General features: G+C 37.5%; 3 protein-coding genes across 9 annotated transcripts in view; 1 reads left to right on the forward strand and 2 right to left on the reverse strand.

The window, feature by feature from the left end:
* The first annotated feature begins 1278 nt into the window (after positions 1–1278).
* Positions 1279–5283, forward strand: LOC110419558 (uncharacterized). Of its 6 annotated transcripts, none has more exons than XM_089784090.1 (8): positions 1279–1382; positions 1651–1721; positions 2751–2802; positions 3093–3141; positions 3236–3373; positions 4109–4228; positions 4381–4556; positions 4641–5283. In XM_089784090.1, exons 2-7 carry the CDS (start codon positions 1686–1688, stop codon positions 4538–4540), a joined length of 555 nt encoding a protein of 184 aa, XP_089640216.1. In that variant the 5' UTR covers positions 1279–1382; positions 1651–1685; the 3' UTR covers positions 4541–4556; positions 4641–5283. The 6 variants fall into 6 exon arrangements, with proteins under 6 accessions (XP_089640216.1, XP_089640217.1, XP_021288328.2 ...); XM_089784091.1 differs by having other exon boundaries at positions 4656–5283; XM_021432653.2 differs by having other exon boundaries at positions 4381–4475.
* A 2835-nt stretch (positions 5284–8118) lies between these two features.
* On the reverse strand, positions 8119–9259 carry NAGK (N-acetyl-l-glutamate kinase). The gene has a single exon (XM_021432650.2). The coding sequence runs from the start codon at positions 9256–9258 to the stop codon at positions 8203–8205; it is 1056 nt and encodes a 351-aa protein (XP_021288325.1). The 5' UTR covers position 9259; the 3' UTR covers positions 8119–8202.
* Positions 9260–9345: 86 nt separating this feature from the next.
* LOC110419553 (Thioredoxin family protein) overlaps positions 9346–12148 on the reverse strand; it is a 6890-nt gene continuing 4087 nt past the window's right edge. Inside the window, exons 7-11 of one of the 2 annotated variants that reach the window (XM_021432649.2) lie at positions 11609–11678; positions 10597–10720; positions 10140–10256; positions 9736–9882; positions 9346–9485 (exon numbers count right to left, since the gene is read on the reverse strand). In XM_021432649.2, coding sequence (XP_021288324.1) covers positions 9784–9882; positions 10140–10256; positions 10597–10720; positions 11609–11678 — 410 coding nt within the window. In that variant the 3' untranslated portion in view covers positions 9346–9485; positions 9736–9783. Of the gene's footprint in view, positions 9497–9735; positions 9883–10139; positions 10257–10596; positions 10721–11608; positions 11679–12148 lie in introns of both variants that reach the window. The other variant, XM_021432648.2, reaches the window with a different exon arrangement.

A 12148-nucleotide genomic window follows, 5' to 3' on the forward strand; every position in this document is an offset into this window, starting at 1 on the left:
GAAAAGGATGGTTTATAGAGTGTTACAAGGAATTTGTGTGATCATAAGATGGCAGCAGGCTTGAAAGGATTTTTTTATAAAGTAGCCATAGGTCCAGCTATCCTGTATGGCTGTTGGGTAGTTAGAATGGCATGTTCATAAGATGAGTTTAGCTTGTATGACGATGTTAATATGGGTGTCTCATGATGCAAGAAGAGACCAAAAGAAATGAAGTCATTTTGTGAGAATGTTAAATTAATATGATTCAAGTAGAAACAATAAAGAGAGATAGAGGTGGATCAATTGGTTGAGGTATTTAGAAACAAGGATTTGGCATTGGGATGTCTTAGAGGACAGCTTTTAACTGCGTTGGAGAAGATTGATTCACATTGCCACCACCAACTAGTCTTGGATCGTACCTCAATTGACTTGAGTTGTATTGTTTGTGTGGGTGGAGACCTCATGAATGTCCTTTGAAGATTTGGATAGTGTGCTTGGATGAAGGGAGAGTGGACTGGAAGGTAGTAAAAGTGGTTAAAAAATATTATGCTCTATCCTGTTTTATAAAGCAGAGCAGAGGGTTTGGGTGTGAATCAAATCTGCCCGAACCTGCAAAAGCCCCCTTTTAAGTACCTTCAAACCTGAAAGATTTGAGAGTAAAGTATTCCCATTTATAATTCTTTCTTGTGATCTATTTCTTGCCCCAAAAATTTTCTCTTGCTAACTGTTCCAGATTAATGTATGATGCAATAGTACAAAAGACTTTTGCTTTATTCTACTTTCCTCTCCTTTTCTATCAAAGCAGAGGATAATTGTATCCTCTTGATCCATCCCTCTCCTTTTACTCTATTCTTGCTTAATACAAGGTCTTGACAAATTTAGATCAAACCATATTTTCACTAGAATGTTAGCATTGCGAGCAATGTGATTTTTTTAAGTTGAAGCTGATATTTATTTGTTAAGTAGGTAGATAATGTGAGAGTCCTGCTTTTTTGAAGATAGGAACAAGCTAAGGGTTCTCATAAGTACTTACTGGAACCGTGGTGGGCTTTGATTAATGAAATTATGACCTGTGCCTTCTTAAGGAATATATAGCTAGCGTCTTCTGTCTATGTGGAATTGTAGACAAAAGGCTTAAGCAAATATTAGGTTGAATGTTATGAATTTGTCAGCATTTACTATGGAATGGGTTTAGTTTTAAATTTATTGAATAATTATTATGCCAAAATAACACTGGTATAGCTTTTCAAACATGCACTTTGGCATTTAGGCTGATTGATATGAGCTTGTATTAACTCATGAATTTTAGACAGGTGGAGCTGTTTTTGGAGCTATTGTTGGAGGATCTAGTTTAGAAGAAAGACAACGATGTGCCCAAGAGGTAGCGAGGAGAAATGTATCAGGTATATCGATGAATGGGACTCTTCTTTATGCTATAAAATTAAAACACTCAGTCTGTTGCTTGACTCCAGTACGTGCATGACTCCAGTACACATGGGTTAGTGGTATATCCATTCTTCATAATGCATATGCATGCTTGCTACCTTGAAAGTTAGGTCTTTCAGATTGCATTTTTTTTATAGTTCATATTGTTAATGTGTTTATTTTGCTTTGCAAATCCATTTTGGGTGACGAGTAAGTAAAGTAATGATTTGAATATAACTTATGCAGGTTATTGGATTGGAGGGTTTGGGCTTGGGGAGAGCATGAATGAGCGCCCTGCTTTGCTTAATGCTGTCATTGTGAGTAACTTAACCCGTATTTTAGGCAAAAGTAATCAGTTTAACTTATACTAATATAAAATACATAATTGAAAATTCAATAATGTTCAGATGTGTAGATTAAACAGGACAAAAGTTGTAAAAAACAAATGGTTTGTAAGATAACAGTAGTGTGGTAGCGTGAGCCTCTTCCTCTGGTGTAAAGGACCAAATATATAGTCATAAGCACAAAATATACCAAGGTTAAGGCTAATTGATGCAGCCATTGAAATTCTTAATTCATTGCCCTTTGTTGCACAAGTTTCGTGGACCAATTTAGGATTTTATTTATATTATGAATTCCAGGGTGGGGAATTGTAATTTTGTCCATTTTGTACGCTGTTTATTATGTTATTTTGTCAACTTTAGTTTTTTCAAGAGCTTAGGTTATTTCCTTGGAGTCTAAGTTGGTTATTCACTTGTTCATTAGTAAGTTTTCTAGTTGGAATCCCATCCTAGTGGGGTAATGATGTAGGACACACATTTGGGGTAATCTGCCTATGTAGGGTTTATGGTGAGCTAGGGCTAGAAAAATTAGGAATTCTAGGATTTGTGGCTTTGATTGGAATTAGGGTTAGGATTAAAGAACCAATTTGGATATGAATTAATTGACATTTTATCTTAAACGAAGGCTAGAAGATTAGAATGGTTGCTGGAGTTTCTGGACAGTAGAGAAACTAGAAGAAAGTTTTATGGGTGATGTTCTCGTGCTGTTAACAGCAAACCTAGAACCTTCTAACAACAGAGGGAAAACTCAATCATTCAATCACAGAATTCTCGAAAATCTCTCAATAACTCAATCTCCAATGGATGGTCACAAGGTGCATCCTTTATGGCTCATTTTGGATGGTAGTTCCACAGAGTTTCCTACCTGGTTTGAGAAATAATTAAATTGCAACTATGCTCATTGGCTTGGCAAGTTTATATTTTCTGGATTAATTGCAGCAGTAGAGTGGCAATACTATGTTCTCTTCGTAATTGTAAGTTCTAACAGTATTATTTAATACTCAGGAAACTTTGCCAGAGGAAAAGCCACGGTTAATATGCGGGCTTGGACTACCAGGTATCGAATTAATTTCTGTTTTCTTCACATTGTATCTATTATTTCCTTTTTCATTATGTTTTTCTTCTCTTTTCCCTGTGTCCTCTCTCTGTCGGGGTGGGGGGTTTCTTCTGGTCATCATGAGAGTCGATTTTGAAGGGCAAAAAGAGGTGTTAGATGTGGAGCAGTGTGGATTCACATCTCTATTATTGTTGGCACAGTTATGTTCCGGAAACACATTTATAATTTTACTATATTGATTTTTAATGTAATCACATCTTCACAAATTAATTTCTTTTTTGATTTCACAGAGGAAATATTGCAGTGTGTTGCTGCAGGTGTTGACCTTTTTGAGTCGACGTATGTAGCTTACTTCACTATGTATTATCATCATCTGACCTGTCTGTTCCCTTCTCTAATCACTTGAAGTTAATTTTCTGTGACTGTTTTACAGGTATATTTACCATCTTACACTTGGAGGCTTTGCACTTACCTTTCCGCTAGACAGCATGGAGATAAATGCATCCAATCTTGCGTCAAGTGATGTAGGAAGCGACCTCAGAAAAATTAATCTGAGAGCAACAGTGTTTAGGTAATTTACAAGATATCTTCTTGCTTTTAAAGAATAATGCTACTGCTGAAAAAAAAAATGGTTGCCTCAGGTTAAAGGTTGATAGTTTTTATTCATATCTCAAAACTTTTATAATTTGTGGAGGTTGGTATATGCCTTCTATAACAATTTCTATTATCATGCACTTTCCTATGAAGCATAGGAATATTGGTATTTTGTATCATTTTTTTTCTCTTTTTTTTACATCTTTGAATGATCTACTAAATGTTGCTTACATTTCTTTGGAACTTGAATACTTTGAATATAGCATCAATTTAGTTGCTTCTATTATTTTGTTCTTTCTTCTTTTACATTGGAAAAGATTAGAGGTGATAGTTTTATAATGTATATGAACTGCTTATCTTAATACATTATTACTTAGAGGAACCATTTGGCATGAAAATTTTATCTTTTATTTCATTATTTAAATTATACTTTCTATTAGATTTCACTGTAAATAAAATAAAAAAAAGGAGAAGGCAAATACTATGTGGATGCATTTATACTTCCTACATCACTTGGTGTTGAATTTCTTGGTTGCTGTCACTTTCTAACTGATTGAAGATGTTTTATGCATGTGGATAAGTCATTTTGGATCCATATTAGCCATACAACAAATCATCTGCGTCTCACTGGGAATTTATGTTTTTCTCTAATGAAATTTGGTAAATTCCATTGACAATCTCATGTTTGTTTTTTGGCTTTTACCTTATTCAGGAAAGATACAACACCAATTGTCGAAGGCTGTGTATGTTATACATGCCAAAATCATACCCGAGCCTACATTAATCATCTACTCAATGTTCATGAAATGTTGGCCCAAATTCTGCTGGAAATGTACTGTCCTTCTCTTCTCTCCCACCATGTTATATAACCGTTTCTGAAGTTGTATTGATCGTTGTTTGTTCCTCACTGTTGAAAACAAACTTATCTTTTCTGGTGAGGATTTCTCTATCCCGATACTCACAGGTTTTCACTTGATGTTGCAGACATAACACGCACCATTTTCTGGGGTTTTTCCGATCAATAAGGGAAGCAATCAAGGCAGGCCGATTCGAGGAATTTCGGAAGAAATTTGTTCAAAGTAGGTGTGATCATCTTGCTGTAGCATCCCTAGATGTGAGCTTTAGGCAGGCGAGACTTGTTTGATTAATGAAATGATCTTGTGAGCATTTGTAAACTATCTGATGACATGTTTTGAAGTAATATGACAGAATATTTACATCCATTTTTGAAGTAATATAAACAGATGTTTTCTTGCAAGTGAATCATACTATGGAGGTGTTTCCAGAGATGACAATGGGGAGTAGTAAAAACAACATGAAGACGTGGCAGGGCACTTGTCCGTGAGGCGGACACCTGGGTTAGAAACAAAGGCAACAAATTGTTTTGGATTTCATGGGTCAGTATTTAAGTAGCAAGCACTTGCTCTAATGGCCGAACAAGAAGACGGGATCAACAATGGCAAATGGGCATACTTCAATTCTTTATAATGTTGACGAAGATGATTACAAGAACATTTATCAAAACCTTAAGATCCATACTCTCAAACCGCAAATCACATGATATTGATGTGCTCGTGCCATAGACAGAGCCTTTAACCTGGTTAGACGTTGGTCTATCTGCTGGTGATTCCACTATCATCTTGAGAATCGATCAGAGAAATTTATATATGCATGGACATTCGGAGATGACGGTGTAATGTTTTGGGAGTTTTCGGATTCGTCTTTGATTTTTGATCAATATCTCTCTCATATAGCGAAAGCCATGTGGATGGTCACAATTTAACTACTGGCAAAGATGTTGTTGGAAAATAATGTATTTTATAAAGTTCAAACATCCTACATTGTCAAGATATATGAAACATAAATGCCTTATATATGAAAGATAAATGTCTTATATATGAAAATACATTATGAGCTTATTGCAAGTAAGGAAAATGGAATGGGCTTGCTTGCACTCTCATCACACATACTAAAACTCTACTTAGCTTACTTCACTTTTTGAGTTTTCTTCACTTATCTTCTTCACCATACTAAAACTCTACCTAAAAGTTTTCAGTCTTGATTGAATCATACTAAAACTCTACCTAGCTTACCTAGTTCTCCTTGAGTCTTTTTCTCAACTCTCTCTAATCTAGTTCAACGTTTACCTTATTTGGTGCAACATTCATCTCACTCTATGTCTATATATATAGCCTCACATCTTCACTCTCATCACACAACAACTCTTTCCTTAATCTGGTTCAACATTCACCTTATTTGATGCAACATTCATCTCACTCTATGCCTATAAATACAGCCTCACACCTTCACTCTTATCACACACCAACTCTCTCCTTAATCTGGTTTAACGTTCACCTTATTTAATACAACATTTATCTCAATCCATGACTATAAATACAACCTCACACCTTCACTCTCATTACATACCAAAAGCTTTTCACTTTTTGAGTTTTCTTCACTTATCTTCTTCGCCTCCTTTCTTCAATAGCTGGATCTTTTCTCTGTTTCTGCTGCTCTTATCTTCCCTTAATAGTTTGTCCAAATTACTAAAGAAAAATCTGTTGAAGGATAATCGCTACAGTCTTTTTTGTACCGAGTTTTATATTCTAAAAAGGTAAAAATTATTTTTAAAAGACAGTGACATTACGTCTCAGATTTTCATTTATTGTTTTTACTTATTTTATTTTATATTTCTTGTTTTTTATAATCTTCTCCAACAGATATCACCTGTGAAACTCCTTATCTTTAGCTGGGTTTACACAATTTGAGAAATGCCATTGCTATCCTAGCAAGAACGGAAGAGCAGACCTCGAACGAAAACAATGCATTGCAGAATTGTGCTAAAGCACCGCTGGTTCTAGTTCAGATGATTGCTGAATCTACTACGTTTCAATTAACCACTGAGCACATTGCTAATAACACAAACTGGTACAATTCCGCACCACTCACTTAGCAATTTGTCTTGTTGCAGCAACCCTTCGGCACTTTTTCTACGCGAGAGAGAGTACGCGTTGCCTAACGTCCCGGACCCTAACCCAGCCAACATTTGGGCTGTAGGTCAAGCCAATGCCGCACTTGGGATCTTGCCGTATGTCTAGCGGACAAGCAGCCGCTTGAAAAGCCAAGCTGATGTTGGTGCTGGTAGTGCTCGTAATGCAGATACAAATGTTTCACACATGCGTACCTTAGTGAGCATCGAGTGTCTACGTGTGAATAATATTGATGGTGAAAATCTTGATCATCTTTACGGAACGGTAAAGGTCAAAGACTTTTGAACCATGAGAGCAAGCGACCATGAGAGCAAAGGCCCTAACAAATTTGTCACGTTGACAGGCCCTTTCACTGCTATTTCAAGTGATGATGTGTTCATTATCAGCGTCAGTTTGTGGGACTTTGATAGCTTATCCCCCGACAACGAACACATCCTTTGTCGTTGTTATGCTGATCAACGGGGATAGTGAAACGTGGGCAAAAGTGCATGGAACAATCGAAGCTTCACAAGTCAATAGGGGTCATCCACGTCCTTCACATTGTTGGAGAAATAGTCAGGTGAATACGTCTAGTGCATGACTATCATTATATTCCCTTAACTCGTTCGGCCGTGGTAACACCAGCAACAGATTTGTGGGATAATGATTCGGTGTCACCTGATGACCAAATTGTCAAGGAGAGTGCACATTTTGATGCAGTGGTCGAAATCCAAACCAAGAGTCTATATGGTGAACATGGAGAAGTGCAAGTTATCTGTCACTTGTGAGTAATGGAGGAAGCAACACTCCCCGTGCCCAACTTTGCTCGTTGGTTGGTCAGTTGGGGTGGAAAAGGGAGGAATAATGTTAATATATTTGGAATCGTTGTGTCTTTATCATATCTTTGTATATTAGGTGTAATGCAGAACCAAATGGGACCAAACACTGTTATTTTTAATCCCTCAAACAAAAGCCCAATGAATAACTAATTTCATAGAAAAAAAATAAATAAATAGAGAAGAATAAAAGAAACACAACATGATAGAATTTTTTTATTATTTATATTCTAAACAATATCCAGAAAAAAAAGAATTGTATTTAATTTATTGATACCCTTCTTTTTTTTTATTTCTCTATAGGATGGACATGCCAACTTCCATTTAGCCATAACTCTTATTCTTTACTCAAAGAATCCTATTCTTTTAGCCTTGTTGCCACTTGGTCATCATCTTCCGGTGGCCCAGCGCCTTTGGTAATCAACAAGTATGTTTGCTGCTATGTATAAGCTAATACTACAAACCCTATTCACGTTTTCTGGATGAATGAACAATGAATGTTGCACTTCTCATGCATCAAATACTATGACTCACAATTGCTCTCAGTTACCACAGATCACAGAGCTCTCTCTCAATGCAACCAACAGCCACCTGCAATCTTTCATATCATAGGAATCAACTCTTAACTCTGGCTTAGTGTTTAAAGGTCCTGTGTACACATACTTGTCATGCTTCCAAGGTAGGAAAGCAGGCCCGTAGATTCATAACATATCCATATATGATTTCATTTTCCACAATCCTGTTTATACAATTCAGATGTGACTGACATTATTGCCTATTCCCTTCTTGAATTTATATGGTCAGCTTCCATTATTCCCTTCTTGCTACACAAGATACAACTAGCAAGTGCTCATTGTTCAGGAATGGATACAAAAACCATAGGTAATGCTTCAGGCATTGAAGATTGCAGCAATGTATGAAAGGGAAAATCAATGAGTAACTCAGACTTGCATTGCAATAAGTAGGACGAGTCACAAAAGAAGAAAGAGTAGAGTTATAAGTTAACCAGTGATCATGGTGCCAGCGCCTTCATCGGTCATAATCTCATGAAGTAACGAGTGCTCAACACGACCATCGATAATGCTAGCAGTGGTGACCCCTTGAGCTAGCGATCGGATACAACAATTCACCTTTGGAATCATCCCACCACCAACCTTCCCTTCCTCAATCATCTTCTTCACTCCCTTTATATCAATCTCTTTCACCAAGCTCCCAGGGTCTTCCTTGCTTCTCAAAATCCCCGCCACGTCAGTCAACAGGATCAGCTTCTCAGCCCCCAACGCCGCCGCCACCTCACCAGCTACCGTGTCCGCATTGATGTTGTAAGGCTGCCCAAACTCATCCGCCGCCACTGAAGCAATCACCGGGATGTGTCCGATGTCCACAAGCGGTTGCAGGACTGTTGGGTCCACTCTCGCGACTTCTCCAACAAATCCCAACTGGGCGGCGTTTGGGCTAGGCCGGGCAGTTAAAAGGCGTCCGTCCATACCGGAAAGGCCGACAGCAGTGGCTCCGGCGAAGTTGATACGAGAGACGAGGTCCTTGTTGACCTTGCCGACGAGGACCATGGAAACAACTTCCATGGTCCTGGCGTCGGTCACACGGAGGCCGTCACGGAACTGAGCGGGGATGTTAAGCTGATTGAGAAGGACGTTGATTTCAGGACCGCCGCCGTGGACGAGGACGGGGCGGAGGCCGACGCAGGAGAGAAGGACGAGGTCCCTGACAACAGAGGCCTTGAGCTCAGCGGATTTCATGGCGGCGCCGCCGTATTTGACGACGATGGTCTTGCCTCTGAATTTCTGGATGTAGGGGAGAGATTCAGAGAGGATTCGGACCCGAAGTTGATGATCGAGACTGTTATGTGTTGGAAGAGGAGGGTCATTGAGGGTTGCAGAAGAAGAAGAAGCTCTTATGGCAAGGCGAAGACGATGAGACCTGGGGCCGAAAGAAGTTTTGGAGAATTTCAAGCTGTGGGTTTTGGTTATGGAGCTGAATGAGAGGGATTCTTGTGAAGGGTAAGAATGGAGGGATTTGCTTGTGGCTGTTGCGGCCATTTTCTTTCTCCTTGCTGCTTTTCACTTGCTTTGGGTTTAGGTCTGAGCTCAAAGTGTTAATATAGTGGTACCTGATGCTGCGTTAGAGAATTTGAACGGTAAGGACCGGCGGCTGGGCTGGTATGGCAATGACCACAGTAAAGTAGACCATATTCGTTACTCAATTTGCTTTCATCATCTGCGGGCTCAGTTGTCTACTTCTTCAAGTTCTTCGGAAAGCATGCATCCTGGAACACAACTGCGTTGAAATTCTCTGCCCATCAAAATTTTATTCTTTTTTTTATAGGACTCTTATCTTTATTATTATTTATTACCACAATATTTGTGAAATATTAATTTTCATTGTAATTATTTTTAATTTATCTTACCATGTCTTTGTTATCGTAATTTTTACATATTTATGATAATATTTTAACAACATTAATTTCAATTCTCCTACACTTACATTAAAATCGAAACATTTATATTGTCACTTACCACAGTAATTACATACTCTTAAGAGGTAGAGCAACATAGGTCAGAAAACTATACAGTAGCTACTGAATATGTCTTGAACAAGTAAGTCAATATTTTCTTGTAATCACCAATTTGAGCCCCTGTGTTTGGATCGATCATATAGGGTACCTGCAAAGCACAACAAAACTCTCTGTTACTGGTCAGGTGGAAATACTTTGCAAGTAAATTCCTCTTATTTCGTAATTTCATTTCCATTAGCAGGTTTCTGCTCAAAGTCTAGCCAAGGTTCAAGTCTAATTGATATTTCCACATAGGACCTGATGGTTCTTTGCATGAGCCAGTGAATCCTATACCACCGATGGAATATGAGGAAATTTAAACTCAAGCGATGACTCGGGTGGTCAGATAATCTATCAGGAGCTAACCTCTTTGGATCCAGATGCATCAAGGAGTAGTTTTGTCTGTCGAGACCCTTCACCCACATTTTGAAGGATGTATGGAAGTTCTAGCTCACAGAGTGCCTCTCGCACAATTCGTGAATACTGTGGAAGAGGGAAAGAAGAATGACAACCTCATTACATATTACAAGAAAGTGTTCAGAAATTAAAAATGCTTCACTTCATTAACAGAAATCGATAAATGAATGTTAGATCACATCATTTCATCAGTAGAGAACTGATACAAGAATCATGGGCCAGTTACAGAAAGAAACTTACTAGGTTGCTAGTCAAGAACATACTTTGGTAATTAAACTGGTAAGCATAAAAAGAATTTAAGCAAATTAAGCATTCCATTCCATGTTACACTCATATATAAGGTGTAATTTAAACCCCGCCAAAGAACGACAGCAATGAAGATAGTTTCAGGAACATGATATCTTACAGGATTATTCTCAGATGAGAAAAGTTCTAGCTTTCTTGGCGGTGGGTCTTGTCTTGCCTTATCCCATAGCATCATTCCTCTGCCTGCTCTAAGAATTGTTGGCATCCACCCCGTGAACAATGTGCTGCACAATGCAACACTTTGTTAGAGATAACTAAGAATTCGACAGAGAGCAGAATTCTTATAAATGAAAGAAAAGCAACAAAACATGAAACACTTTTACTAAGCAGCTTAACATGTTCAATTAAAGTCAACATCTATATTTAAAGTTCCTTTGAAGAAGCATCTGAGAACTGAAGCACAGACAATAAACTTATCCATTATTTGAACCTATACCGCATATCATAATATTAAGTGGCTCTACTCTATGCTTCTACATTGACTCAGTTTGTTCTGAACTTCTAACGAGTTATTATCTCATTCGACTCAGATGTTTCCAATTTCCACTCTCTCATTTCCTCTTGTTAGCTGGTCAACGAGAGCCTAATGGGGCATTTAGGTAAAATTGCTAATTTCTTATGTTTCTTTTTTTCCATTTTCAATTTTTTTTTATTTTCACTTTGTTTTCAATAGTTTCCAAAACTCCTCTACCATTTTTTTAAATTGAAAAGAAAGCAAAATAGCTCAACAAACACATTTCTTCGTTATTTTCTGCCACTTTTAATACAAAAATATAAAATTTAAAACAGAAACATAGACAAATGAAACCTACACAATTAGGTTTTCTCCTCTAACAGGGATTTTAATGTATTCCTGTAATTTATCTTCCTCTCTCCTTATGTAACAGAAAATGCGGGATTAAAGTAGCAGTATATGTTAAGCAACTTAACAAGCAAAAAGAACACACACACACACACACACATTCTTGTTGTTCTTCTTATTATTACTATATCATTACACAACCCGAAGCTACAAATATAACCTCATTCCAGTTCTGGAATTTAACCAATTTACATGCTTCTACAAACATATGATATGCTTCATCAATAAAGCAAATTGCTAGCAACGATACCTTTCTAAGAGACCCATTGAGGGGCTTCTTCCTTTACCATATTGCGTGAATAGGTATCTGACTATATCACCTATCAGCAAAAGCAGAAAGAAGAATGCATGCTGAGCCACCTTCGATATTGATGGTCAAGAAAGCAGACAGAAGACAGAATATTGAAACTAATTCATGCACCCAAATCCACTTAATAAATTAGCAGACACAGGCATAAATTTACCATTTTACTGGTTTCCATATAATATAACTGTATAAACACTCCTCATCAGAGAAGTCTCCAAGCAGAACTGTATAGATTCCATTCACTCATCAAATAGACATGGAAAAAAGATCTTAATGCGTCCATAGGAAATGAATTATATGTTTTTTTTTTTTTTTTCCATTTTGGACCACTCAATCAGCATTCAGCTAAATGATGCAGATGCAGAACTTAGATACTTGTTCTCTGCACATTCTCTCTCATTAAAGATCCATATTATTAATTGCCAAAAGACAAAATGCACAATATGCATTATCAATAAGTTGACTGAATGACTTCTTTAACAA

Source organism: Theobroma umbraticum, unplaced genomic scaffold, assembly GCF_002168275.2.
Source record: "Theobroma umbraticum cultivar Fairchild unplaced genomic scaffold, ASM216827v3 scaffold_67.0, whole genome shotgun sequence".
Classification (NCBI taxonomy): domain Eukaryota; kingdom Viridiplantae; phylum Streptophyta; class Magnoliopsida; order Malvales; family Malvaceae; genus Theobroma; species Theobroma umbraticum.